Here is a 27,460-nt window from a genome sequence, read left to right as displayed (position 1 = left end):
GATGGAGACATTAGTTCATATCATGTGATTGGAAGAGGATTCATTGCACATCAGAGGCCCTAATCGCTACCTATAGTCTACCCCCAGGCCTCGCCCACTTGACCCTGCTGAGCGCAGCGCTTTCTTTATGCCCCCTGAAAGAACTGGGGATTGAGCTCAAACAAAAAAAAAACCACCAGGGGGAAAAAATGTTTTTACACCCGCCACGCTCTCTCGCAAGCCCGGCGGTGTGGGAGCGCAGGGACATTTTAGCTTTAGGTCAATGGGACAAGTTACTGGAGTCTGGCCAACTCTGGCAGAGAGCAGAGAAAGAAAAAAGCTGGCCTCTTCAAAAAATTGGGTTTTGTCACTGTGTTTTTCTACCTCCGCGCATCCATATGTGCACCCCAGCTCTGAGCAAATAAAAAGAAAGGATTGTTTTAGGGTTTTTTTTGTCTTAAAGTGGGAAACGTATTTTTAAAATTTCTGCTTGCATGGGGGGGGGGATGTTTTGAGAAGAATGTTTGACGTCAGAGAGTGCAGAACTTGAAACGGAGGCAGCAGGAGGATGATGAAGATGGATGTTGTGTTTACGTGCCTGAGTGAGGCCAATGAAGCAGGAGATCGAGAAAGCCCAACATTTCCTGCAATGAGTAAATGGCGAGGATGTAGCGCCTCCCGCTGGGAGAAAGACAAGAGGGCCTCTGATCAACAAATCCAAAACTCTAACGCTAGAAATAAACAAAAACAACATTATTCTGCTACAAAAACGTAATCCTGAATTCCTCTTGATTTCCACACGACAGTCCTTAGTCTTTGTAAATGAGGGAAACTTCCCTGACAAAAAGGAAAACACTGAAGCTTTATTCAAAAGCTATATCGCATCAAGACTCTTTTTATATCTTAGCAAGAGTTTGGAGGCAACAAAAAACAACAACAAAAACCCCGCAAATATATGAAAAACTTTATAATTTACACATGCAATAAAATGATGTAATTTATCAGTTTTTATTGCAGAAATTATGTAGAAGTTCATCATTTGCAAAGAATTTCTTTACTTTCTTTACTACTCCTTATATAAACCACAGTCATAAATCCACTGGATTTCTTGATCTTGATGGTAGTTTTATCATGTCTTAATCTGCAAAAATGCAATTTTTACACTATTTAAAGTTCCTCCACATATCAAAAATATTTTCATATCAATCCAGAAAATAGAGAAACATCTATTTTACTCCAGCAAATACTTCACACCTTCATGACTTACCTTGCAGGTCTCAGTTAATATTCAGTTAGAAAGCAGAAGTCTATATCCTAAAAACTTGACACTGTTTCTCATTAAAAAAATTTAGGTGAGCAAACCACAAAGCTGCACAAAAAACATCTTTAACACAAATAGGAATGATAATGCATACTGACAAAAGTGAAAGAAACATTAAATAAAAACTACAACATCAACTCCTAAACTAAATGGTGGAGGTATGGTGATATGGGCTCAATAACTGCACACTTTTGATTGTCTGATCTGAAAAATAAAAAGTTCAATTGAAATCTTTTCTATTACAGAGATCATTAAAAAGGCTTTTAAAAAGTTATGCTTTAAAAAACATCTGCAAACTTTAATAAACTGATAAAAGTTTTATGACAAAAGAGTAGAAAAAAACTTCTCCTTCATCACTTTAGGAAAATTACTTCTTAATGCTAAAGCTAGATTCCTGAGTGTTTAATTAAGGAAGCTTTTTATACTCCCTTTGGTATTTTTGGAAACAATGAACAAATGTTTTCTTTGTTTACATGTATTTCTTTTATTTTATGAGACAGAACATTTTTCCAAACTCTTCAGAAGGTGACAGAAAGTGTTTACAAGTTTGACGTAAAGAAAGAAAGAAAAATGGAGCTCCCACATGTTCAGACATCCCACCTATCAAGCGGCTCGGAAAACAGCACTGGGAATGTTAAGCCTCTTCAAACTCATCAAGTGATTAGGGCCCGCCACCCGGAGCCCCGCCTCCCGGCTGCCGCGCTGACCCCTGGGTGTTGACAGGCCATTCTTACCCTTGCTTTGCTGTCTGCCATCTTCCATACAACACTCCTTACATAAGTGTCGTGTCCTCCTGGCACCTTGTAAAAATGGGACATGATAGTGAAGAAGGTCAAAGCTCTGATGCTGCAGAGCTTTACTGTTCAGTACAATTACAGAGAGATTTCCCTCTGTTTAATAATTACTGACTATGATGTTTGAAACATTGGAGCGGACTTTTAAAGACTTAAATATTTTTGCTTGGTTACTCTTTAAAAAAGGCCACTTTTAAACTAATTTCTATTGAAACATGGGAACAGAAGTCATCTGGATTCACATTTTTGCTGTTGTGAAAAAGTAAATCTAGTGGATCAGACAAAACCTCCAGGCGAAGAGCAGCCTGAACCAAACATCAACTTCCGCTTTGACGCATCTTTAACCCTGAAGAATCCAAGAACAGTTTTCTTCTGTTTTCCAATTCTACTTGGGCTGCTTAATGTGGACTGCCTACACCAGGTGTTTAGAACATCAGGATGTGGAATCACATGCCATTCAGCTGCAAGCTGGTCAGGGAGAACTGGAAAACAGGCAGGGTAATTGTGGCTCTTGAGGTCCAGGGTTGGCTAGCCCTGCATGGCTTCAATGTAAGATGGTACAAATTTATTAAACTTTACTAAATTACTAAATACATTGTTTCAATTTTTGTTCATCATTTTGTTTGTATTTAGGACTGCAAATTGTCCCTCAGTTGAGAATTTTAGTGTGTTTAAGTTGTGTGGTACTATGGTGGACTAGTAAATCAATCAAGGGGTACCCCGCCTTCGTCAGACAGTGGTTGGGATAGGCTCCAGCATTCATGCGACTCCAAAAGTGATTAGGCAGGTTTGGAAGACGGATAGAATGGGTTGGATTTATTAGTCGGGACCACTGTGGGTATTTCATAAGTTCCATATTTTTAACACTGTAATAGAACTTATGGCCTTGTTATGGTGACTTTCAAACTCTCAGCTCTACAGGGACGTTACTAACAACATTTAAAATACTCAAAATCATTAAAAAAAAAATGTGGATCTACATTATGGTTTACACAATTCAACTCTACAAGAACCAGTTCCCTAGAATTTTTCCTCAACGTAAAAAATAAATTGAAACATGAATCAACTCAATATAACACTAAATTAACAAACCTAAAAAAAATTAGGATGTAAAAGGAAATCTTAACATTCTCAAGTATAAAAAAGAATATGAAGACGGCTCATCACATTTTGCAACATTTCTGCAGATTTTTTAAAACATTCTGCACACTATTTTTGTGAATAAATGTTTTAAATAATGCTAAAAATAAAGTCAATATTTTAAAAATATAAACAAAGCTTTATAGTATAGACTTAATGTTAAAAAATACCTCTAGCAAGCAATGTTTCCACAAAAAAAAAAAAATATTTTTTCTACTTTGTCTGCAACCGCCATGAAGTCTGATTTGGAGGTCAAAAAGAAAATGTAGCAGTTAACTCAGAACTTGATCTGGCTGTCAAGTAGTTACAAAATTATTTTAAACAAGATGAAATGCTGACTGAACCTGCTTTAAAAGAAAAAGGTTTTAACAGCCTTTTCAGAACTCCATTAACCTGTGAATTTCTGAAACTCATTTTCTTTCAGAGATCAAATGTAAACACCAGTGCACTTTGCCAAATCTCTTGCATACATCTGCATTAAAAACGAGTCTGACTAGAAAACAAAGTCATTTATTAAACAACCACATCAGCAGAAGAGCCCACAGTTCAGATTCAAGTCACAATCACTCACTTTCAGTATTTACAGGTAGGCACATTCACATTAGGCGTTAAAGCCAGCCGCAGCGTCTGCTGAAGCCGCCTCAGTCCAGCAGGGGGCGCTGGTCTGGTAAACCAGCATCCTCTGACCAGGGTCAGTCTAGCCACACGTTGATCAGAACCCCTCATCTGTAGTGTCCTCCTATGTCCACGGCAGGTTTTAGGGAGAAGCGCGGTTCAAAGGGGGAGAAGGTGGAGGTCACAGCTTCAGATGAAGGTCCAACTCGGGAGGGAGGAGGAGGAGTCTGTTCAGCAAGGAGCTCGTAAATAACCAGGTGCACCAGTCACATCATTCAAAAGGAGGGAAAATAAAGAAGTTGATGGCACGACAACATTTTATATAACGCATAGTTAAACTAAAATAAAATAAATGCAAGGATAGCTTGACAAAAATATTTCTAAAGATCATGAAAAAAAAATCTAACTCAACGGAATGAGTGAAACTACATAAACAGCCAAATGTGAAAGTCTTTAAACTAGTTCCACAAATTGGAGTAATCCTTCATATTTAACTGGATCATCACCATCATCATCGCTCGTATAAAGGGGGAAGAAAACTGCTTACAAAAATACAACCATTTAAAACAAACTAAAAGCAAATAAATAATGTTAAGAAAAAGCTCTGCAACAGGTCACTTTGCAAACTAAGGTTTTATTTATTCAAAACTACACAGCTCCTTTGTTGACTCCTCCCCTTTTCGAATATATTTACACATGGAAAGAACCCAATCTGGGCTTGGTACGCTGGTAATGCTACATCGCAGGAACGAGGCCTCCCGTTATGTCCTACAAAGAAACGCAGCATGTGGATAGGCAACCTCCTCCAGCAGGAAACAGTCTTGACTGGAGTCTTCTGTGGAGCAACGTTTTAGCCTGAGAGCAGCCCTGACAGAGGAAGAACAGGAGGCGGGACATGACAGCAGCGCCGCTCAGTGGGTAGTTCATGTGGTTTGATGTCCCTCTAGAAACGTGACGCATATTAAAGGCTGACACGTGTTGATGGGGCTGGGAACTGGAGATAAATTCTGCAGTTTAACAACACTGGTGAAGACTATTATTACCCCATTTCCAAAGCAAAGTTTGAGCTGTGAGTCTCTGTAAAACCTGGAGGTGAAGGCTTTACATTCCAGACCCATTACTTTGTCTCCCATTAGAATATCGGAGCTGAACCGTCTGTAAAGCACCTTTGGTTTTGCTGATTAAGTATTGCAGATGTTGGTTGTTTTTTTTTTACCAATAACGCTAATTCAGTGACATGGAAACTGCAGGAACCTTAAACCTAAAACACTCCGTCATTGGAATGAAAAGGTTTGTGTATAAAAAATGCATCTTGTAAATGAGTAAGTTCATTTTCAAAACCCGTCAGTCATAATTCTACCTCATTTAAAAGCTGAAAGACTGAATGAGGGATGATTTTTAGGAAATGTAATTTTTCCTTCACCTTAATCTGAATGCTGCATCTCCGATTCAATCCGAAAACATCCTATCGTGAACTTTCAACATAAAGCTGCTCGTACAAATACAGAAAACATGTTTCTCTGAGAGGTTGTCGTGAATTCCTAAAGCGAGTCCTAAACCTCCCATCTCCGTCAGCAAACATTACAGCTTGACTTCACATCTCCTCACGTCACTCAATATCGTGGATTTGTGCCGATCCCTTTTCTGACCTCCTTCCAGAGGCAAATCATCACCACCACAACCATCATCCACCATGTTGTGAACATCCTCTCATCAACATAAGACATCTTTTAAGAGACAATGACGGGCAACAGAAACATGTTTGATGAAACGCACATTTTCCTCTGGTTCTGCTACTTCCCTCCATCCTCCTCCCCCTGATCTCCCTCTTCCTCCTCCTCCACCTCCAAGTGTTCCTTGTCTGTGTAAATGTCCCTGACCAGAAGCACTCGAGTGAGGAGGCTCTCCAGGATCCGTCTTTCCAGGGGCGCAGAGCTGAACCATAACTGAGTCTCTGGGCTGCAGGCTGGATCCGGCTGCATGTAGAAGACGCCATGATGCTCCCACAATGACGGTGGACTGGAGGGACGAGACGAAAGTTCACAAAAATGTTACAACTTGTGCCGTTTCTATTTAAAGTGGGTCATGAGGAATTCACCAAAAATAAAAAATGTATATTTCTAACATGTGAAGTAACTACGTGTAACCAAAAGGAGTACAACAAAAACAAATGTGTAAAACAAGTTTAGTCTTCCATAGAATTCTGTTGTGTTTGCTTAACGTAACTGCAGAAAACGGGTAAAAAAAAATATATATATATATATATATATATATATATAGTTTAAGGTTTTCCCTGTTTCAAACCTATTTAGTGATTTTTATTTTAAAGGGAAAATTAACGTTACGACTGGGTTGATTAAATCGATGCATCGAACTAATTTGATCCAAGCTTAATAAATCAGTCTATAAAAGTAGATATTATCTTTTATGCTTTTCCTTTTACGGTGACCTAAAGCATAACAGCAGTAAAACCCAAGTCTGCTAGCATGATGCTAACATCTATTAGGATTTCCCATAGGAAGGCTAATGCTAATACTAAACATACATTCCTGACTAAATGAACAGCTTTCTAGCCTCACAGGCAAGAATTTTCAAAACTCTTTTAGGAAACATTTTTTAAAGTAACCCTTTGTGGTCTAAAGCACACTTCTGGAATAAAGTTTAATGCAAATCATCACTAATAAAGGTTAAGAAGACTGTATCTTCCATCCCCCAGTACAAACAAAAGAACAATTAAAACAAGTCATTTTGCTCGGCTTTATAATTTAATATAAGTTTATTTCGTGTTAGTATCCCCCCAGGCGTTTTCTCTGAACAATTGATGTACAGTTTATTGCTCCTTGCTGTATGTCACCTGCGTTCTGAAATAAAAGAAAAAACAAAGTCTGTATCTGCCTGATTACCAGAGAACATTTTTTAGGCTCCCCAGAGCCCAACCCTTCACATTTGAAAACCCCCAAATGTCCTCTGTAGATACCACAAACAGTTAATTCAGTAGAATGCAGTGGTCCTGGTTTAGGGACAAATTTGCATTGCTTGTAGTCAGGAGGAAAGATAACACTGTAAAGAGTAAAAATGAAAGCTCATAGAAGTGCTTTTACCATTTGGATCTGTAGATCTCATAGAGACGACACTCGTGTTTCTTTACAGGACACCGTATTGAGGAGCTGCCCGTGTCCTCGTCCTCCTGCTCGCCATCCTTTAGGCTGCGCTTCCTCTTCCTAGACTCTGTTTGCACTACAGCAGATAACATAAGAGAGATATTTAAGTTTACAAAATTAAAAATGTAGCGCTTTGCTAAAAACTTAATATATAACATTCACTTAAATATATAACATTTTTCGACAGTACAAGGCTGACTCATGAAAGAAGTGCTACGTTCACATCGTGCATGCGTGTTCAGGAACAACTTCAAAATCAGGAAGGAGCTTTTTCCTTTTGTACTGTTTACTACCAACAGTTGGTAGAGGCTTGATGTAAATCGGTGCAAATCTGGTGAATCTTGCTCCAGGCTTTTAATTTCACAGCTCTATTGAATAGTAGGCTTCGCTTGTCATCAGTGTAGCAGAATATCTCTAAAGATTTTAGACAAACCTGCAGAAATTGGCACAATCTTAATCTCTAATAACTGCCTGTTAGCATACTCGCTGAGTTGTTATAGTTAGGAGGATATTGATGGGTTACCATGGTGATCCTGACTGATGGAGGGCACGCGGATGCAGACCGTGCTCTCCTTGGTGACAGGATGGACCGTGTCAGGGCCGTAGACGTTGGCGAAGGAGAGGCGGAGATGCTGTTCCACGGTGCGCAGGCCAAAGTATTTGGTGTTCAGGTAAACCAGGGAGCGCAGCAGCGTGGCGGGACTCTGCTCCCCCAGGTGCTGGCTGCTCCACAGACTTTGCTCCTCCACTCGACCCCATAGTGAGCCTTTGGAGGGACAAAACACTTCATTCAACCCAGGTAAAAAAAATAGTCAAAACAGCTAAGTGAAGACAAGGATGGTTCCTTACATCAAATTTTGTTGAACCAATTCAATTTTTACAGCATTCATGAATATTTTTTCATAGAAGAAATAACTGTTTCCTGCAGTGTCCTCATATAACTTCAAAAGTACAATCACAACGAGTCAGGATGTGAACAGCAGAAAAGGTTATAATCACTGGACACTACTGGTTTGTTAACAGAGGTAACTCCACCTAAAAGAACGAGAAGCAAAAACAAAAACAAAAAACAAGTGACCCATTTCATTAAAGGTTTAAGTTTCACCCCAATCATCTTGTGATCTATGGTAAAAGTGTACCCAGGGGTCTTTTAGTGATGATTATGCTGTTTTTAAACAAAATCCCCAAAACTTTTTCAATGACATATTCTGCAGAGCTGCTAAACCTAACATTACTGGTGCATCAGAAATGGCGATCAACATTGGTGATATCTAGTCGTACAGTTTTGATCCGGATTCCAGCTCAGACGAGGAAAACAAGCCACACATGGATCTATTCGCCTGCCAGTGGATGCATCAGAATGGAGCAGAGCAGAGAGCTTGTCCTGCAGTTAAGTGAGACGCTGTTCGCTCAGTCGTGATCAAGCAAGCCGCGCTTTAAAAATGTTTGGCGTTTGTTTTACACGGTTTACGCCACAGCCCTTTCTGTTAGCACATAAAAATATCTGATCTGTTATGAATACTACTACTACAGACATGCAAAAAAAACAAATATTCCCTGTCAAAAATATTTGTACTTGTTTGCATATTTGCTCTTTTTATCAATTGTCATTTCACAGTAAGGACAGTTACACCTCTCAACTTTCAGGTTTTATAAGGCAACTTTGGTGCAGAATTCCAAGGTAAACTATTTGCTATCTACTCACAAAGACTTTTGTACTTTTACTGCGAGGCCTTTTATTTATTGATTATTAAATAAAGCATTTATTAAAGAAATTTGAGGTTAAATTAAATCAATTTAGTGTACAAATCCAGTAGATTACTAGTCAACGTAAAATGTGCTTAATGAAGTACTAGTATTTCAAAAACTATACAGTGAAAATACCCAAGTCTGAGTGAGGTGATAGTGTGTGACGTATAGAACATGAACATAGTAGTCAAGGCCTGGAGTTGTGCACCAGTCACTTGGTATTAAAAGTTTGCAACTTGTTTTTATTATTTTATGTCAAAAACGCCATGTTTAGGTACTAGTATTTAGAAAACGATAGAGTAAAAATACACAAGACTCACTGTGTGAAGTGATATTTGAGGAAATGTAAATGAAGGACATACTTTTTTCTCTTTTCACGTGGTCTGTCGATCCAGACCACGTGCACTCACCATCAGGAAGCACACTGGGCTGCCAGTCTTTTAGGACTTTGTTCAGCTCCTCTCCGAACTGCTGGAAGCATGGATCACTGAAGAGGTCGAGTTTGCGTCCTTTGGCGTAAAGGTGCTTTAAGCAAGACAAGAAAACGCATTTTAGCAGGTCGGGAAAAAAAACTTCCCATTCAATAGCTAAACAATGTGTGTCCTCATACTAGAACGATCATCATCGCTCATCAGGATGTGAACAGCAAATAGTTTATAATCAGTGGACACATAATCGGCTCTTCTTCACACATAAGCAAAGAGCCGCCATAAAAAGTTAGCGCTCCCCACCCCCACCCAAAAAACACACTAAAGTTAAAGTTAATTCATTTACAAACGTCCCATAAAACATCCAAATATAAACTTTTTGAAATAAATCTGTAATAGTAAATGGTAAAATACGAAAAACTTTGAACAAACCCGTTCTCTCTCCAGCCATGCTGCGCCCGCGCTCTCACAAGAGAGAGAACTGTGCAGCAGCAAAACCTGACCCACGAAAACATTAACTGAGACTTTATAGTTCCCACCTTCAAAAGACTAACACAGTCTTTAAATAAGAACAAACACGTGGATTTAAAATAATTAAACTTCTCCATTTTATTGAAACATTTTAATCCAACGTTCTTCTTTAATCATAATACAAACAACATATTTAATTTTAATTAAATATTGGGATAAAAAAACAGCTTTAAATGATCATCTGTGCATACAAAAGATGAAAATAAAAGATCAAACAATTTTAAGGTAATTACAGAAATATTAAAAGTACAAAATAGTATTTGGATGGTTTGTTTTGTTATCCTAAATTTACTACGCCAATTTAATAAATGAAAACTGGCAGTTATGTTTATGGCATTACCATAAATTCCATTTAATATATTATAAATAAATTAATAAATTCTTAATTTTGTGAAAATGGTTTGATTATGTTAAAAGGCGGTAAAATACAATCCTGCATTCTGCTGCCCAAAAGTTAAAGATTGTGAGAGGCCAATGTGAAGTACACACTAAAGAGATCATGTTAATCAGGCTTTTGGGATGTAAAATAAATAAATGCAGCTTTTGTGTTTACACTTCAGCCACTTTGTGAAATATGTATTGGCAGTAAAAACTGAGATTTGCAATATGTTTTTTTTTTAAATAATCTTTCATAAGATGCTTGTACCATTTGCTGAAAGCAAAAAAAAAAAAAATCTTTAAACTGTTTTGTTTCATGCCCATCTTAGCTCTGATTTAGTGTGATACAAAGGCTGGGTAATGTTCACTGTCAATCTAATGTATAAATAATTCATTAAGGTTGGGCTAAACTGTGTTTTCAGTGTTTTTAAAAGGAGAATTACTGAAAAGCACATATATCACACATGCTAAAGCAGAAATAGGGTGCTTTACAGAGTTAAGAAAAAGCTTCCTTATTTAAAATGAACCACTAATTTGTATTCAAATTAAGAAAATCAGAATCAGATCCTTGAACCCTTGAACACTAGAGCCGTTACTGACGTCATCTAAATAACACACGCTCTATAACCTACCGTAACTCTTCGACCGTTTACATACATTACTAACGTAAAGTGTTGCATATCAGCGTGAGGCTGATTTTCTGACTTCATTAATTGCATAAATGGTTGAAGAGTTACCTTAGCGTTAGAAACACTGGAGCTAAAGCTCTGGTGTTAAAGAGGTTAAACCAGTGGCGGACCCCTGAAAAAGACCAAAAACTAACCTGCTGGATCCCCAAGCAGAGGTAGAGCATACTGTCTGGAGAGTAGCGTTCCCCGTTGGGCCTGCAGACTTCCTTGACAAATTTGGACAGAGCTGCATTCAACTCCTCTGGACTCAGAGTCAGAAGATTACTTTTAGGTCGTACTGAGAGATATGAGAACAACCAAAGATGACTGTCAGCACACATGATTTATGTCTTCGAACAACAATGATCCCTGCATGCGCATAACAGGTACCTTACCGGGTTTGGTGTTTTCAGCTGCTTTGGTGTCTTCAGATTTGTCACTAAAAGATAACGCCCAGCGTTTCCAAGCATTGACGCCATAGCGAGCTTTAAGAGGCAACGAATGTCCTTTAGAGGGCTTGTTATTTGGACTAGAAGAGGTGGATGACGTTGAGTTTTCCTCCAATGCCCGCCTTTTACTTCCCTGTAAGACAATTATTAATGTTGCTGAACTGAAATGACGTCCGGAATCTGTCCGACCGCTTCAAGTTTCTGTACTCACGAGTCTCCTTGGTTGTGGTCGTGGAGTGGATTCTTCAAGCTCATCTTTCTCATCTGACAGGATGGGGGGTAAAGAGAAGCTCATTTCCTCATCCATTCCTTCAAGAACCGGGGCAGGATCTGAGGCTGAGACAGAGAACGTCTGTAAACTTGTTTTCTAACTTGTAGGGGAGTAATCCAAAGAATAAAATTTCCTCTTAAAGTTTATGTTTATTTTTTACATTTGAGAACAGAATTGTGGCACCTCAGTGTGTCAATAAAAGAAAACCCTCTGACACGGCCTTTACAGTACAAGAATCTTTAAAAAAAAAAAACAAATGGAATGAGCCTCAGAAAGAGATCATACCTTTAAATGTAGATTTTTGTTGCACAACTTTTATAATATTTCTGCAGCTGTCTTTATAGATTTTGGTTGATTGATGAAACTGCCTTAATTTGAAGTTGGGTTTCTTCTCCAGATTTGATGTTTAATTTTCTTTTAAAGAAAGATTCAGATCAGGGTTCCTTGAAGAACATTCAAGACTAGTTAAAGATTTGGTCTTAGCCATTCTTGGATGTTTTTAGCCGTTTGTGTTTTCCTGTTGGCAGACCGATGACCTGCACCTGGAACCTTCCTTACTTACACTATGGAGAGCCTTTGTTGGTCTTGAAACTATGCAGAGTACAATATCAACTGTTGCAAATGCAAAAAGGAAAAAAATAATAATCAGGAGTAGTCTCATGAGAAAAGTCTTCTTTTCCTGGTTTGGTTCATTTGCGTGAGCTGATGTTGACAAAAAGCTCCAACTTATGTCTTGTCTGTATAAAGGACATTCTTCCTGAAGATCTGTGGTGAATTAAAGGTAATTAAATGTCTTATATCCTTTACTTTCAACAGATCAAATAAGTCTCTTCCCCTTAAACAGATATGGACAGTGTTTTGTGACGCTATGGCTGGGTTAAAAAAAAAAAAAAGATTGAACGCTAATCTTTACTTTGAAAATAAAATGCAGATTTCCATGTGAAATCAAAGTGTGTTATTGGGGGATCGGGCTTTGACTTTACTACTGCTTTCACCTTACAGCTTTGTGCAACAGAATCCGTTGTATTCCGTTTCCATCGGGTTCAACATCAACCCTCCAGTGAATATTTTCTAAACGAGTAAACAACATGGACCACACTTCTGAGCTACCGTAATTTCCGGATTATGAGACGCTACTTTTGCCACACGCTTTCAACCCTGTGGCTTATTCAATGATGCGGCTAATTTATGAATTTTTTTCTTTATTTTGTAGCCCCATGCATTTTTACTAACGACCGCTAGGGGCGCTCGAGCAGAAAGAGTAAGAGTGAGACAGGGGGAATACGGTAAATGTGTTGAGGAAGACGCAAGTTCAATGTAAATTCCCACTTTGTGAATGAATAGTACGAACAGACCCTCATCATGGAAAATGCAAGAAGAAATGCATATGATGCAGCTTTCAAGTTAAAAGCAATCGTTAAAAGCTGTGTGAAAAAATCCACCATCACCAACGGGTTTGGAAAAGCTGGTCTGCTGTGTGACGGAGAGGACAGCGCAAACTCAGGAGTGAATTTGCCTCAAGATGAGAGTGACACCGACAACGACAACGAAGGAGACACTGAGAGAGTAACGAAGAATATCTGACGCTTTTCCAATCCGACACTGAGGAGGAAGACTTCCATGGTTTCAGTGCACAGGAGGAAGATGAAGAAAGCTCTCAGTGACTTTTACGTTCTTGTTTTTAAAACCAACCCTGTTAGCGCTGTGTTACGGTGTGTCACTGTTGTGGAAGAAAACGGCACGCGCTGTGCCAATGCGCAGAGGCATGTGCCGCGCAGAGGTGGGTCTATAAGTCACTGCTGCTTTAAGTGACTTTTACCGGAATGTTTTTTTAACCAGCCCTGTGCTCTTACTACCATATTGCTGCCGTGTTACTGCCGTTTCACAAGCACTGTTTGGAAAGAAAAGCTAAGGTATATTATTCAAACTTTGTAAAACTCTTTCTGTGTACCGTATTTCTTTGTAAATATGTCATGTGTTGAACCTTTCTTGCGATTACTTTTTTTCTTTCTGACCATGGTCGGAAAACGCGGGGTTCACTTCCCCGTTCTGACCCTCAGAGCCTCCAGACAAGTTAATAAAGAGTCATTCACCGTTCTTCCGGGGGAAACCTTCTTTTATTACAGTTCTCCTTCACTCTGTATAGCAAACATAAACGCGCACCCCCAAACACACTTCCGCTGCGTGCTCTCGCTCCCTCTTGTGCTGCACGCGCTCCCTCCTCTTTCTTACACAAGCATGCAGTTTCAGCACATTTACATCTTCATTTTACAACACATGTTTCAATGTGGGCACAGCCGGCTGATAGACAGGTGCGGCATATGTATGTACAAAATGGTTTATCCTTTAAAAATGTAATGGGTGCGACTTATAATCAGGTGCGCTCTATTGTCCGGAAATTACGGTAACTGAAACACAGTTGGCAAAAATAGTTTCTTTACAGTTTGCAAGCCAGTTTTTGTCAAGTTATTCAACCAATAAATATTCCCGATTAGTTTTAGTTCTAAAACTGTCTGATAAGGCTTCTCTAACTGTGAACACGTGGTTCTTCAAGGAGTTTTTGACCTCACTTACCTGGAAAGAATGCCAAAACCTTATATTAGCTAATCCAGAAGATTCTGGGGGAACTTTAATCCAGCAAGCTGTTCTGATCCACAGATATATACACATTCATACAAAACGCAACTAAACTAAACCCTATAAGAAAACAGAACCAAAACTGTAAATGAACCCTGGAGAGGGATCTCATAAAATATTGGTCTTATTTTTCACATAAGAGCCCTGGATATGACATTCAAAAATCAAAACAAATTGCTCTCTCAAATTGAGACTCTGTAACTTGGTACATGATTTAGATCAACGTCTTCATGGACTGTACTATATTAAGAATCTCCTCCAGCCTGGACTGTCCTGTATTACAAAACATCTGCCAATTCTAGTTCCAGTTTTTATTCTATTGACAGGGCTCTATTCCTATTAGTTTACAGTCAATGACCTTTACAGTTTTACCACAACTATATTTTAATGCATTGTAAAATCATTCTCAGTGGTCTTTTAATCATAATTATGCAGTTTTTAGCCAAAATAAAAAAGCCTGTGTTGTTTTTTAAGACATTTTTTGCAGAATGACAGGAGTTCATCAGATATTTCCCTTTGAGTTGTAGTCAAGACTGTCGCCGTGGACGTTTTATCTGCACCTAATCCATCACGATTTGATTTAAGACATATTCAAACACAGTTTTAGTTATAAATTCTTAGATGTATGTCCTCCATCGTGAGAAAAATGCCACAAGTACATTTTAAAAACACCAAAAACACAATTTTCATTGGAGTGGAAGTTGAAATGAAGTAGGTGTTTACCTTGAAGGAAGTCTGCTTCCAAGTCCAAGTCAGGCTCATATTTGTCATCCTCCTGCTCTTCCCCTATGTCAGAGCTACTGCTGCTGCCGCTGCTCCTGCTGCTGCTGGAGGATTTGTGTCTTTGCCGTTCCTTTTTTATCTTCACTGGTTTCACATCTGTAAAACATAATGGCTGTCAAATCAAGGCTCTGTCGGTGGGGCAAAAAAATACATCAGTTTCTGAATCTGCAAGTTGTTCTTTTTTTCCTTAATACGGATCAGTCAGACCCAAACCACGATGTTCCCACCCCATGTTTCAAACTGGGTTTGGTGTTCTTGGGATACAGCATTGTTTCTCCTCCGAACAAGGTGAGTGGCGTTTACATCAAAGATTTCCATTTTAGTCTCATCCGACCACATATCCTTTTCCTAATCCTCCTCAGAATCATACAGATGGTCTCTGACGAACTGTAGATGGACTTGGACATGAGCTGGCTTAAGCAGGATGACCTACAATATTGTCCCTGCTGTCCTTTTGATCATGGTGGGGAGGTTGCAGTCTGACTGTTTAAGAGTGAATGGATTCTTTACACAGGTCTGTGAGGGACAGAATTCTTGAACACTTTTTTGCCTTGTTGTACTGTATATCAGGCTTAAAAAATCTCTCAAAGTTCAGTCTAGACAACCAGCCCCCTCATGCATGCACCTGGTTTCTGATCATCTGTGATCTTCTCTGCTGAAGAGAACAGACTGGCCTCTGCAGGATCAGAGGAATCCTCTTTTTTCATGTCTTTGATGGTCTGAACGATCTGTTCTGCCCCTTGCAAGGTGGTGGGCAGAAACACAGGCACAGGAAGCTAGAAGTGAAAGGATGAGAAGTTGTGTTTAGTATTGGGTAAAGTTTGAATATTTTCTAACACTGTTTGTATCACTGGTATGTTATTAGCTTGTGAGCAACAACCCTCCGGTCTTACCGGTACAGGCAGAGAGACGGGAGCTGGGGTGACCTGGGCATACATATTCATGGGTACAGGAATGAAGACAGGCACAGGTATAGGAACAGGAATGTACTCCCTCTTAACACCATCATCTACATCTGTAGACACAAAAAGACAAATCCCAGCAATGAATACATTTTACTGTTTGCATTTGTAGACTATGACTCAGAGCAGCAGAAAGTTGCTCTTTGTAAAACAAGGTTAAAAAAAATGAAAAACAAACATCAGGGTAAAGAAGGAGGAAGTCAAAGCCTCTGCCTGTTCAGCGTTTTTAACTCTTCAAAAATAAGGCATTTGGCCCCATTTTAAGACTTAGATTAAGACTCCAAACAAACATATTTGATCACATATTCACTTATGATGCTCCCATAGTCCACTGAGCTGGTACTGGATGACTGAATGATAAAATACATCATTTGAAATTTTTGTAAGTATGCCCATTTGTGAACCAAACATTGGCTGATACTCATAACCATTGTCCACAACAGAATCTTGTTTTGCTTTTTACCGATACAAAAACAACCGCAGGGGATTATGGGAACAGGTAATGTTCAAAAAATTGTCAGTCTTGTTTGTTGTGCCGATTTATTCCTTTGATGTCCTAAAGGTGCTGTACAAATACAACTGCTATAACTTTATTTCTGTATAGTGTGGGCTGTAAATAACAGGAAGCTAAAGATTACAGTTTAATTGAAAGTGTTTGCGTAAAAGTTGTGGTGGATGATGGTACCTTTTGCTGGTCTAGAAACCTAACATTCAAGCTCAAATGTCTGCCCCTCTCAGAGGCAAACACACAAATTAGACGGCAAACTGCTTATCAAACGGAGCTAAAGCCCATTTCCCAGTTCCCAATAGAAACCAAAGACTGCCCTCTACAGGTTCACACACAGAAGACCTGAACTTGAAGAGTTAGTAACACAATCAGCACAATAGCCTCAATCAAATAGATTTGACAAATGAAATCTAAAACTAGAAATATACCCAGATATTTATTGTTTAATAAAAACATTCCACCGTACTTGACTGTAGTTAATGATTACTATATTTAATTAATCAAATGTGATTTAAGTGTGTCTTTGTTTTTGTGTTTTAATCTATGCATTTCATCATTTCTGTAATGAGTTTGATAAATCTGTGTGATTTCTTTTATTTTATTGACAACAATTAATGCTTGACATAAATTAAATCCAATCCAATCATCAATAAACATGTAGGTGTTTCTCTTTACCCGTCTGCAGCAGCTTGCTCTGCATGTGAGGCTTGCAGTAGGTGGCTTTGGTCAGGGTAAGCGGCTTGCAGAGAACTGCCTTGTTCTTCACATCTCTCATAAGACCCCCACCCGAGTAGGCTGCAGTACTCTGGTTTACATGCTGAAATGAGATGCACAATTTGTAATGCAGTAGTATTCAGATTACACCTGACCATGAACAATTTCTGCTATGATTTCCTGTTATCTAATGTTCATAATGTTATCATCCTGTTATCCAATGAGCACACTTCAAATGCAGTTTTTAATTGTGTACAGCATTATTCAGCAGTTTTGAGAGTTGGAAGTGACTGCAAGGTGTTACAGTCGTAGTTATATATTAGATCTAGGGCTGTGCGGTTCATGCTGCATTCACACTATGGTGCACATCTGCATGTCTATCTGCATGTCTAGCACCTGACCAGTGCTTGACATGCAGATAGTAACAGGGTATTTACAGTTTATTAGCGCTCGTCCGCCACCTACAATACAAAAGTCAAAGCGGTGCAAATCCCGCTAATCTTGCTCCAGATGTTTTACAGCTCTGTTCCTATTAATGTCTGTATTGGAGTCATATTAATCCGACCGGACACAAACCTGTCCCCTTCGTGACCATGTTTACAACAGTTGGTACTTCCACGTTTTGAAGCAGACTCTTCCCCACACTACCAAATCTGAGTCCCCGATTGGTCACAGTGCTGCGTCGCTGCGATTCAGCATGAGAAAGTTCCGCTGGTTGAACTAACACCGTGTGATCAACGAACGCCTGATTTGTATGTAGAACTCAAAACTGGACTTAAAAACTTGTGTAGCGACGCATAAGCTAAAACTGCTGGTCTGCGCCATTGACTGTACACTGGGGAGGAGCCAGTGCACACCAGAGACGGCTGCAACACTTCCACAGAGCATCCTTAACGTGTTTCTAAAAGGAATGAGACCTCTGTCAATGTTTGAAGAGGATGGATTTAAAGACATGATTGGGGTGCTGCACCCTGGCTTCCACCTTAGTCACTTTTGGAAACGAATGGAGGAAACATTATTGGAGAATATTTACTGGTTACTAATTGCAATAGAGTGAAACCCATGATCATAAAAATCTTTTTGCTTACTATTTCTACGGGAAGTTTAGAGAATGATTTAGTGCAGGGATCAGGAACCCTATAGCTTGCAAGCCAATTTATTTTCTTTTTTTGTGCTAGCATAAAGCTTACCTGGGACCTTAAAATTGTTGACTAATGGACTGCTGAAATAATCATTAGTGCCAGCCCTAATTATGTCTTAAAAATATAAATATTGGATTTATTTGAAGAGACATAATATAAAATAAGGATCTTCCCCAAAATGCTATCTTCATGTTGACACTCAGCTTCCAAGCGTGAGTCAAGATCCAGGTTAAAGTATAAATCAGGTTAAAGTAACGCTGACACATGCCGTCAAATCTTTTAAAACTCTGCCATCTTTTTAGCCAAAAGCTAAAATTCAGGCCATTTGGCAAACTTTTATTGATGTTTTGTGTGAATAAAGTTAACTTCAACAAAAATTCCAGCAGAAATATTTGAAGTGCTCATTTTGTGCTTTGATAATATCGACCTTCTCTTTCTTTACGACCCTGTCAGAGGTAGATTCATAAAGAAAGACACAAAAAATATTAAAAGTTGTTCTATGTGGTCGGTCTCTTAAACATGTGGCCAAATCATCTCTTTGAGACAATCCTGTCACGTGAACAACATTTGGAGGACAGAAGTCAATAGAAAACCTTTCTAAACACATTTGATGACTATATCTAAAGTAAACGTGTTTTTTGCACATCAAATACTTACTCCAAGTTTGGCTCCTTGTGCTTCTAATCCTGTGAGAGAGAAAAACATGAAAAGAGCTCTGCATCAAACTGTCTGCAAAAAACTTAAACTTTGTCTCAATAAGGAAGGTCTTTTTTGTTGGTTTTGGTGAATAAAAAACGTGAGGAACATAAACATATTTTTCTCATCTAAAATATTTTGCCATTTAAAGTTAATATCCTCAAAGAAACGGCAGATTACTAAATATTACAGCTTTTTCTTTTTTGATAATCTAAGCTCAAATTTTCAGCTGCTAAATTACAGTTATTCTATTTTTATTGTAGTTAAAATAATTATATTTTCAATTCATGGCATGATTGATTCATCTTTTTAAAATTTAAGCACTCGTTCGTTAGCATAAACCCCTAAATTCAGACCTAAAAAAAAGGAAAGACAAGCAAAGAAAAAGGTTATGAGTGCCAAACATAAAAAGTCAAACAAGATTGTTTTTGTCTCCGATTCTACAACAATGCCTTTGCTCCAGCTGTTGTCATTTAGACCAATATTATTTATTTACACTAAATTTATTTATTTACACTATTTATCGTGAGCGTTGCTATCTAAAAAAAACCCAACCCGCAATAAATTAAATATGCAAAGTAGGATTGTAGATGTTTTAAGATTGTAAAACTCTTCATTTTATATACTTTTCTCAGACAGACATGAACATTTTCACGCATTTCTCTTTTGTTGAAACTCTCAAAGTTCAAACCATAAAAAAAAAAGAGAATGAAAACTAAAGTCTGTTGGCAATCGGAGATTTATGTAGATTTTGCAAGTTGAACACATTCTGTACAAAAGACACGACACAGAGGAGACTGATTGACAAGATCAACAACCAATTGGGAAGCAGAACACAGTGGACTGTTTGAATTCCCACTCTGTTCATCTTTTGATCTATTTTCAAAGTGTTCTTTTGGACCAGCTCAATGGCCAAAAGGTTGTGAGTTCAAATCAACTGCCGAGTCATACCAAAGACTCGAAAAATGGGACCCAGTGCCTCCCTGCTTGACACTGGATTGGGGGGCTGAGCCAACAAATGGTTCTCGAGCACAGCTGTATCTGCAGTTTACCAGGGGGTGGGTCAAACGCCAGGAACAAATTTCACCAACTTAGGTGTGTGACAACTAATGGGACTTCAACTTTCAACTTACAGTTCTGTAAGTTTCATACAGTTTTGAGCCAGATACCAGCTAAGATGAGGAAAACAAGGACGGACATGGATCTAGACATCTGCAAGCGGAGTGGAGCAGATAGCTTGTGGCCTGCTTGGGGTATTTTCGATGTCACAAATACGATTTCTTTCCAACTGCATTTCTTCCTCTGCTCCTGATTCACAACAATTTCAATAAAGAAACGCAATTTTAAGCTTCATTTCCTTTATCCATGTTCCCCATCATCAGAAAATTGCCACAGCAACACGTTAAAAACAGCAAAAACAATTTTCATCAGAGTGGGTCTTTAAAAAAAGGAAAACATAACAAACATGGAAAATTGCACAGAAAAAAAGCCACAAAACAGCGAGACCGTGAAAGGTGAACGGCGATATAGCGAGGAAACACTGGATCCAAAGAGAGCAAAAATTCAAACATGTTAAGTCCCATTATCTACTAATTTGTTCTTCGCATTTGACCCATCCCCTGGGGGTGCGGTGAGCTGCAGACACACCCAAGCCCCCCACACCTAACCCCCCCAAATCCAACCCCTTAATGTGGAGTGCCAAGCAGGGAGGCATTAGGTCCATTTTAGAGCCTTTGGTACGACTCGGCCAGGATTTTAACTCACGACCTTCCAGTCACAGGGCGGACACTCTACCACAAGCGCAATAAGCTGTTTTAGGTCAACTAAAAGATACTTCAACACAAAAACCACACAATCTTGGTACCTGTACTGGTGTTTTCTGGCCCTTTCTGTGTGACCATGATGGGCTCGTTCTGCTGACAGTAGAACTTCAACAGGCAGTCCTGATCACAGAAATGCTTCATCTCCGCTCTCCACATCACAGACTCGGTCAGGTTTCCCTGTACCTTACAGCAATCGCATCGTGCTGCCTGGAGGTCAAAACCAAACAACGTCATCTTAAATCAGCACATAGACTCATTGCTGAATTTATCAAAAAGGAGCAGACCTTGTAGTACCAGTCGTGAAACTTCTTGGAGCAAGCCTCACTGCAGAAGTCCCGAGTCATGCCTCCAAGCTGCTGAGTCACGGCTCTTTTGCATAACTGATTGCAGTGGTTACAGCTGACACACTTCAGACCCAGCCGGTTGATGAAATCCTGTTTATATAGCAGCTTACAGCCTACGCAAACAAATGAACAAAGATCGAAAAATCAAGAAACAGGCAGCAGACTTGACGACTGTGCCTTATGGTCAGAAATGTGACTTGGCCTAGGTAAAAATACAGGCAATGACATATTTTGAAAAAACGGAAGAGGAGAACCCAAGGAAATAAGTACCTTCACTGCAGAATGGTCTCTTGACCCCAGAGAACTTGACCACCTCATGGAGCGTCTTCTCCTCCTGACAGTACTCACAAAACGTCACAATGCAGTGAAGCTTCTTGTAGTCCTCACAACACGTCTTACTGCAAAACTGGTAGACCTTATCCTGCAGCCAGACACATGCATTTGTCACTTTTCTCATGTTTATACATAAGAAATATATACAACAAGGCTGCAAGCATTTTATTTTGATCCCATCTGACATATAATCTATTAACTATTAACAATTATTTCACTAATAATTTGGACTATTTGAAAAAGTCTGTATCTAATCCTTTCATTTATCCAAATAAACAAATCACAAAGCAAAGAAATTACAATTATTTTGGAGAAAAACAATGATTTTTCTTCTGTAACAATCAGCTCAAACTACAGAACTGTTGTTGATGAAGAAGAAAGGATAAAAAGAAGATGTGATCTCACCTCCCACTCCAGGATTTCTGGCTTTAGGTTGAACGCTCCTCGACAGTAGTTACATTTCAGCTGGATGGTGTTGTTTGTTGTGCAAAGCGGCGCCTGTCCATTGGTAGTTGTTTGAAGAGTAGCATTCTATAAAAACAGAAGTAATGATAAAAGGAGACTAGACCAGAGGTCTGCAACTTTCACCAATAAAAAGGCCATTTTCTGTCTGACCACAACCCAGTAGAAGGGACAAAATCTTACTTCACCCTTTAAAAAAACATTACACTACATTGTATTTATGTTACTATAACTTTATGGCACATTTACTTTTGTCACCAGTAATTATAGAATTTTCTTTTGTTTTTACTTTTGACAAAGGTCATATTAGTTCTTTATAAAACATAAGACACCTTGTGCCCTGTGATTTGTATTTCAGTATTTTCAGCAATGGCCTCTGGATAGCAACTAAACATTTTTTAGTGGTGTTGAGATAACACATGCTTTGAACTTTTTCTCATCATAAACAAAACTTACAGAAGGTCAAATATTTGATTCAAAGGTTAAAACAGCTCAGTTTAGTTGATGGTTAAAGAAGGACCTCAGCCATAAATTAATAAACCTGACTGACAAAAATTAAGTCAGTGCTAAATAAGTAATCCTTAATTTTTAAAAATCGTATCATCTCATTTTTCTTTAACTTGAAGGTAAAAGAGCCACAGGTTGTAGACACCTGGACTTGCAGAATGTGCCTCTTTTCTGAATTAATCAGTGACTGCATGTAACTATGTAATAGTGTCAATGTTTAAGTTTTTCTTCTGTAATTGATTAATGATAATATGAACAAACTTTTCAAGGAAATCATAACATTTATCTCTGGTAGACACAAAAAAGCAGCATAAAATTCAAGAAGTAACGCTTATAATGTGAGTTATAAGGCTTGAGATAGCTTGAGCCGTATAACTCACATTACACTGTTACAGCAGAACAGAGAGTGAAAACACATACAGTTTGTGTTGTGCTTTGACAGACTGGAGAGTTCCTACCTGAAACTTGCTTACACACTGAGAGCTGCAGAAGTTCAGGATGCTGCCCTCTGCCAGAGTGGCCTGGTACTGCGGCAAGGAATTTCTTTTGCAGAAGTGACATGTGGGTTCTGTGTCTGCACAGAATGACATGTTTTAACTTATTGTGTTCAGAAGACTGAGTTCACATTTTCCGGTAATATAAGAACCCCTTACATTTTATACAAGAATTTAGGAGGTATAACTTTGGAAACAAATAAATAAAAAGTAACTAAAATAGATCTAAAATTACCCCAACAATATATGCTAATGAGATTTTTCTCTGTCCTCTTGGAAACTTCAAATCTAACTTGATATTTGACAGTTTAACATCTTTGAATAGTGAAGCTATAAAAACGGACTGATATAGCATACAAATGCAACAATGGGGGTAAATCTTAGAGGCTTCAGCCTCGTCCTAGTGGAACATGATGTTTGGTGCTGGTGATGCACGTGATGAAGGTGGCTGTCTAGAAAGCTTAACAGAGCTGGATTAAAGACAAGTGTCAGGTACAATATATGTGTCTGATTACAAAGAAACTTCTATTCGTCTTGTTAATGAAAACATCAGACTGATGAGAAAATAGCTGAAATAGGTGTGTCACCCAAATAAGTTCATATCGGGGATGGCTGTAGCTCTATGGGTAGAGCAGATGTTTGCCAATACGAGGTTCAAATTCCAGAAATGGCAGCCACTGTGTCCTTAAATTAGACATTGAAACCAATAATGCCCTCCCTTAAGAAGCCTTCATATCATCCACTGACGGAAAATATCAATTAAAGAAAATTATGATTTTGCATCACCTTAACCAGGAAAAGGTCATGGTTGGGTTGTGATAATAAATCATGAAGGATAGACAAAATAATCCACCAGGTACTAACACTACTTATATCATCGTCTGGGTGAATACTCGATTCGGATTCTGTATAAGCGGGATAATGGCCTTCGAAGTGAAAATAACGCACATCCGCAAAAGGTGTTAATTTATTATAATGCACACTTCGTTGGCCATTATCCCTTACATAATGCATAAAAGAGGAATAGGAGTTTTCATATATTCTGCCCATTTCTTTATCAGTTAAGGTAGTTTGTAGATTGAAAGCAAAAACGTCCTCTCCAGTCAACACGTTGAACTTTTACCTCAACTCTCCTAGATATGAACATAAATGACAATAACCCACTTCAACCTTTTTAGTTTAGTTAGGAAAATACAGCATATAACAGAAAAAGATGTAAAAAAACAACAAAATGGAGATGATGGGGATTTTTCTGGCTCGGGTGACATTTGCTGCCCAAAAGAATGCCACTGTCACCAACAGTTAAGGTGGTTTGAAAAATCTAGTAAAGATGTTTTGAAGAACCTAAAGGTTCCGTTTGATCAGAGGAAAATCCAAATCGTTCGGCTGAGACGTCATTCCACCACTCATCTGGCTCAACACCACCTCAGTGTGCTCCCAGAGGAGCAGGAGGAGATCTCTGGGGTTTGAGGATCACAATGATGCAGCCCTTCTGAGATGAGCAGTGATAAAAAGAGATTCTTAGTCCCTCGTCAAAATGTTTTCTGAATACTCACTAAGGAAGGGAGTTGAAGTCAGCTTGCCTTTGTTCATACAGTTGACAGAGCAGTAAGAACTTGTGGTCCCAGCCGCTCCAAGGCTTTGGATCACTTCACCTGTCTTGATCAATGTTTTGCAACTCATGCAGGTCGCAAGTGAACTGTGAGCCTGGATGGAAGAACGCAGAACAAACAGCTATTTAAGCCCAGGAAGGACGGACTTTTTGTGTTTTAACTAATCTTAAAATAAATTCGCTTTTGAAGATGAAGAAAAGGCATCAGAAGAGGTTTTGGTGCCGCTCCGGTGATGATCGTTTCCTTCACTGTGGCCTGCAGTTACCATGGCTTTACCTGTTTATAGTCCCTGATACAGTTCTGGCAACAAAAGCGTTTCTGCTGACCATCCACCAGCAGAAAGTGATTGGCTGACGCCCGGCTGGGCAGGTAGTCGCCGCATTGCTCGCAGCAGTTCATGATCAGCCCGTTTGCCCTGCGGTAGATGTTGAAGCACGCATCGCTGCAGATCTTGTGGGTCACAGTTTTAAAGCTGACCTCATGGCGGATCTGCAGACAGAAAAATATTACAGATTTTATCCTGTTTTTCCTTATATTTTTCGGAATATTTTTTCTGGTTATTCAAGTTATAAACTGACCAATCAGATGCCTCAATAAAAGAATGTGGTCTCACGTCGAACGTTCACAACATTTGACAGATTACATGTAGCCCGCTTTCAAATAGTAGGTGTGTGGACTTCCAACAAGCTCACTCCTCATTGGTGAGTCGTTGCCATAGAAACGATGACCAATCACTGCTTCCTGACAATCTCTGGTTCCAGCATGGGGCATCCATAACGTGGGCATGTGACGCACATTCAAGAATGTGCATATAGCCCATGGTGTTCATAGCAGGGTGGGGCTTTGTCTTCTTCTTCTACTCTTTACTAGCGCATGTCCACCACATGCATGTGGTCCACCACATTTCGCACCAAATGTGGAAGTGGTGTAAACCTAGTGAATCTTGATCCAGGCTTTTTCTTTCACAGCCTTATTCTGAGATATATATATGAAAGACTTGGTGTCAAAGAATTCCAGCCGGACACAAACAGCAGTTATTAATTTCTCTTCTGTGATCAATTTTTTAAAACAGGTCCTTCCGTGAATTAAAAGGAAACGCAACTACCAAATCAGAGTTCCTTATTAGTCAAAGTTTCACCTAGTTTTACTTTCAATGCATGTTCAATGACCGCACATTTTGTACTTGGAGCCCGAAAATGGTCGTAGAGACGTGTGTACCTGTGCGTGAACGGAAGAGGGCCAAATGCCAAAGCTTGAAACAGATATTGATTGGAAATGAACGTTTGAATGCGTGTTGCAAAGGGCAATGTGAACATTGCATTATACAGTCAATGGTAGGGCTGCATGATATGAAGAAAACTTGCGATGTGCGATATTAGTGATCAATACTGCGATGACAATATAACTTACGATAAATGAATAAATAGCAACAAAAAAAAACATTTCCATTTCATTGGCACAAGTTTCATTTAAATCAGAGTCAAAATATATGAAATTATACTCAAATGACCCTTGTCTACATAGGAGGCGAACATCTAAGATAAAAGCTTCATCCGATTGGTCTACAACATGAACGACTCTATCTTATTGGTCAAATGCATAAAGGGATTTATTCAATTTATTCAAATTATTGCGATTTTCGCAGACTTTTGCGACATGGATATTGCACAGCTTGAAATTGCGATAGCAATAAATTTGCGATTTATTGTGCTGGCTTGGTCAATGGTGTGTTTACATTTCCCTAAAATAACCAGGTTAAATTCAGCTGACATAGCATGGATAGCACGATTTCTTAGAAAAAAATAAATACATAAATAAATCAACGTGGACAACCAACTGCAATGTTTTCATTTAATTAAACGGAACACCTAAACAGCCAAAAGTCATCACGGTCAAAGAAATTGAAGATAAATTTCAATAGAAAAGAACAATGGTCTTGTCTGCCATTCACACATCTTTAACAAGAGAAAAAATATATACTCAACTATGGATGTAAACATTGACCCTGATATAAATATCTTTAACTTTGTGAAGGACCACTGTAGTCATTATACAAAGGAAGAATACAACAGAAATACAGATTTAAATAACAAACTGTCACTCATAAATTTTAACAGCGGAAGCTTTTCTGCGACTTAACAAGGTATTGAAGAATACTTGCACCACTTCAACAAACCATTCAGACTAATTGCAATATCAGAAAATTGGCCAAAGCCAGAAAAGGCCTCACACTTCTAGCTTGAGAGCTATGATTTTCACTTCTTGAACAGGAAAAGTAAGCAAGGCGGCAGCGGGGTGGGGTGGGGGTTGGGGGTCTCTTTATATACACAATGGTCTTAACACAAAGTTGTGGAGACGATGTCTGGCTGTTTTGATGATGTCATGGTATTTATATCTATAGAGATCAGTATGGAGAAACAGAGTAACGTCATTGTCAGTCCCTGCATCAAACAGTGAGAATTTCACAAGTACCAGTACTATTGAAAACATGTTTGCTAATATCTCCAAAAAGGTAATATTTCTATGTGGCGATTTTAATATAGATCTGTTGAACCCAAACAACTATACCAACCCAAACAATTTTGCTTTGACTGCTGCTGACTGACATCAGTGACCACCGTCCAGTATTTGCAAACTATGAATGTGTTTGTAGAGAAGTAAAAGAAAAAAGGTAAATAGTTTACAGAAGAAAATAACAGAGGAATCATTAAATGCAGTTAAATCAGAACTACAAGCACAAACTTGGAAAACCCTGTATGAAAGCAACGATGTTAACTCAGCTTATGAAAAATGTATGCAGGGGTTTTCATCAATATACGACAAAAACTGCCCACTTACTAAATCCTGTAGTAGAAAACAATATAATAAAAATCCTTGGATGAAAATGGACTGAGAAACGTATGCAAAAAAAAGAAGTTTATACAAACAATAAAAAAAAAAAGAACCGTTGAAGCGGAG

General features: G+C 38.8%; 1 protein-coding gene across 1 annotated transcript in view; it reads right to left on the bottom strand.

The window, feature by feature from the left end:
- Positions 1–3,728: 3,728 nt before the first annotated feature.
- zmym2 (zinc finger, MYM-type 2) overlaps positions 3,729–27,460 on the bottom strand; it is a 40,312-nt gene continuing 16,580 nt past the window's right edge. The window contains exons 7-25 of the mRNA XM_023950573.2: positions 24,779–24,991; positions 24,446–24,596; positions 22,854–22,969; positions 21,832–21,957; positions 21,364–21,514; positions 21,034–21,206; positions 20,791–20,956; positions 18,888–18,916; positions 17,050–17,191; positions 15,798–15,919; positions 15,530–15,680; positions 14,845–15,000; positions 11,425–11,549; positions 11,160–11,346; positions 10,920–11,062; positions 9,170–9,284; positions 7,534–7,776; positions 6,951–7,086; positions 3,729–5,868 (exon numbers count right to left, since the gene is read on the bottom strand). Of these exons, the coding sequence (XP_023806341.1) occupies positions 5,643–5,868; positions 6,951–7,086; positions 7,534–7,776; positions 9,170–9,284; positions 10,920–11,062; positions 11,160–11,346; positions 11,425–11,549; positions 14,845–15,000; positions 15,530–15,680; positions 15,798–15,919; positions 17,050–17,191; positions 18,888–18,916; positions 20,791–20,956; positions 21,034–21,206; positions 21,364–21,514; positions 21,832–21,957; positions 22,854–22,969; positions 24,446–24,596; positions 24,779–24,991 (2,871 nt within the window). The 3' untranslated portion in view covers positions 3,729–5,642. The remainder of the gene's footprint in view (positions 5,869–6,950; positions 7,087–7,533; positions 7,777–9,169; positions 9,285–10,919; positions 11,063–11,159; positions 11,347–11,424; positions 11,550–14,844; positions 15,001–15,529; positions 15,681–15,797; positions 15,920–17,049; positions 17,192–18,887; positions 18,917–20,790; positions 20,957–21,033; positions 21,207–21,363; positions 21,515–21,831; positions 21,958–22,853; positions 22,970–24,445; positions 24,597–24,778; positions 24,992–27,460) is intronic.

Source organism: Oryzias latipes, chromosome 21, assembly GCF_053564925.1.
Source record: "Oryzias latipes strain Hd-rR chromosome 21, Olatipes_Hd-rR_3.1".
Lineage (NCBI taxonomy): Eukaryota > Metazoa > Chordata > Actinopteri > Beloniformes > Adrianichthyidae > Oryzias > Oryzias latipes.
The sequence above is the reverse complement of the archived record's forward strand: the minus strand, read 5'-3'. Positions and strand labels throughout refer to the sequence as shown.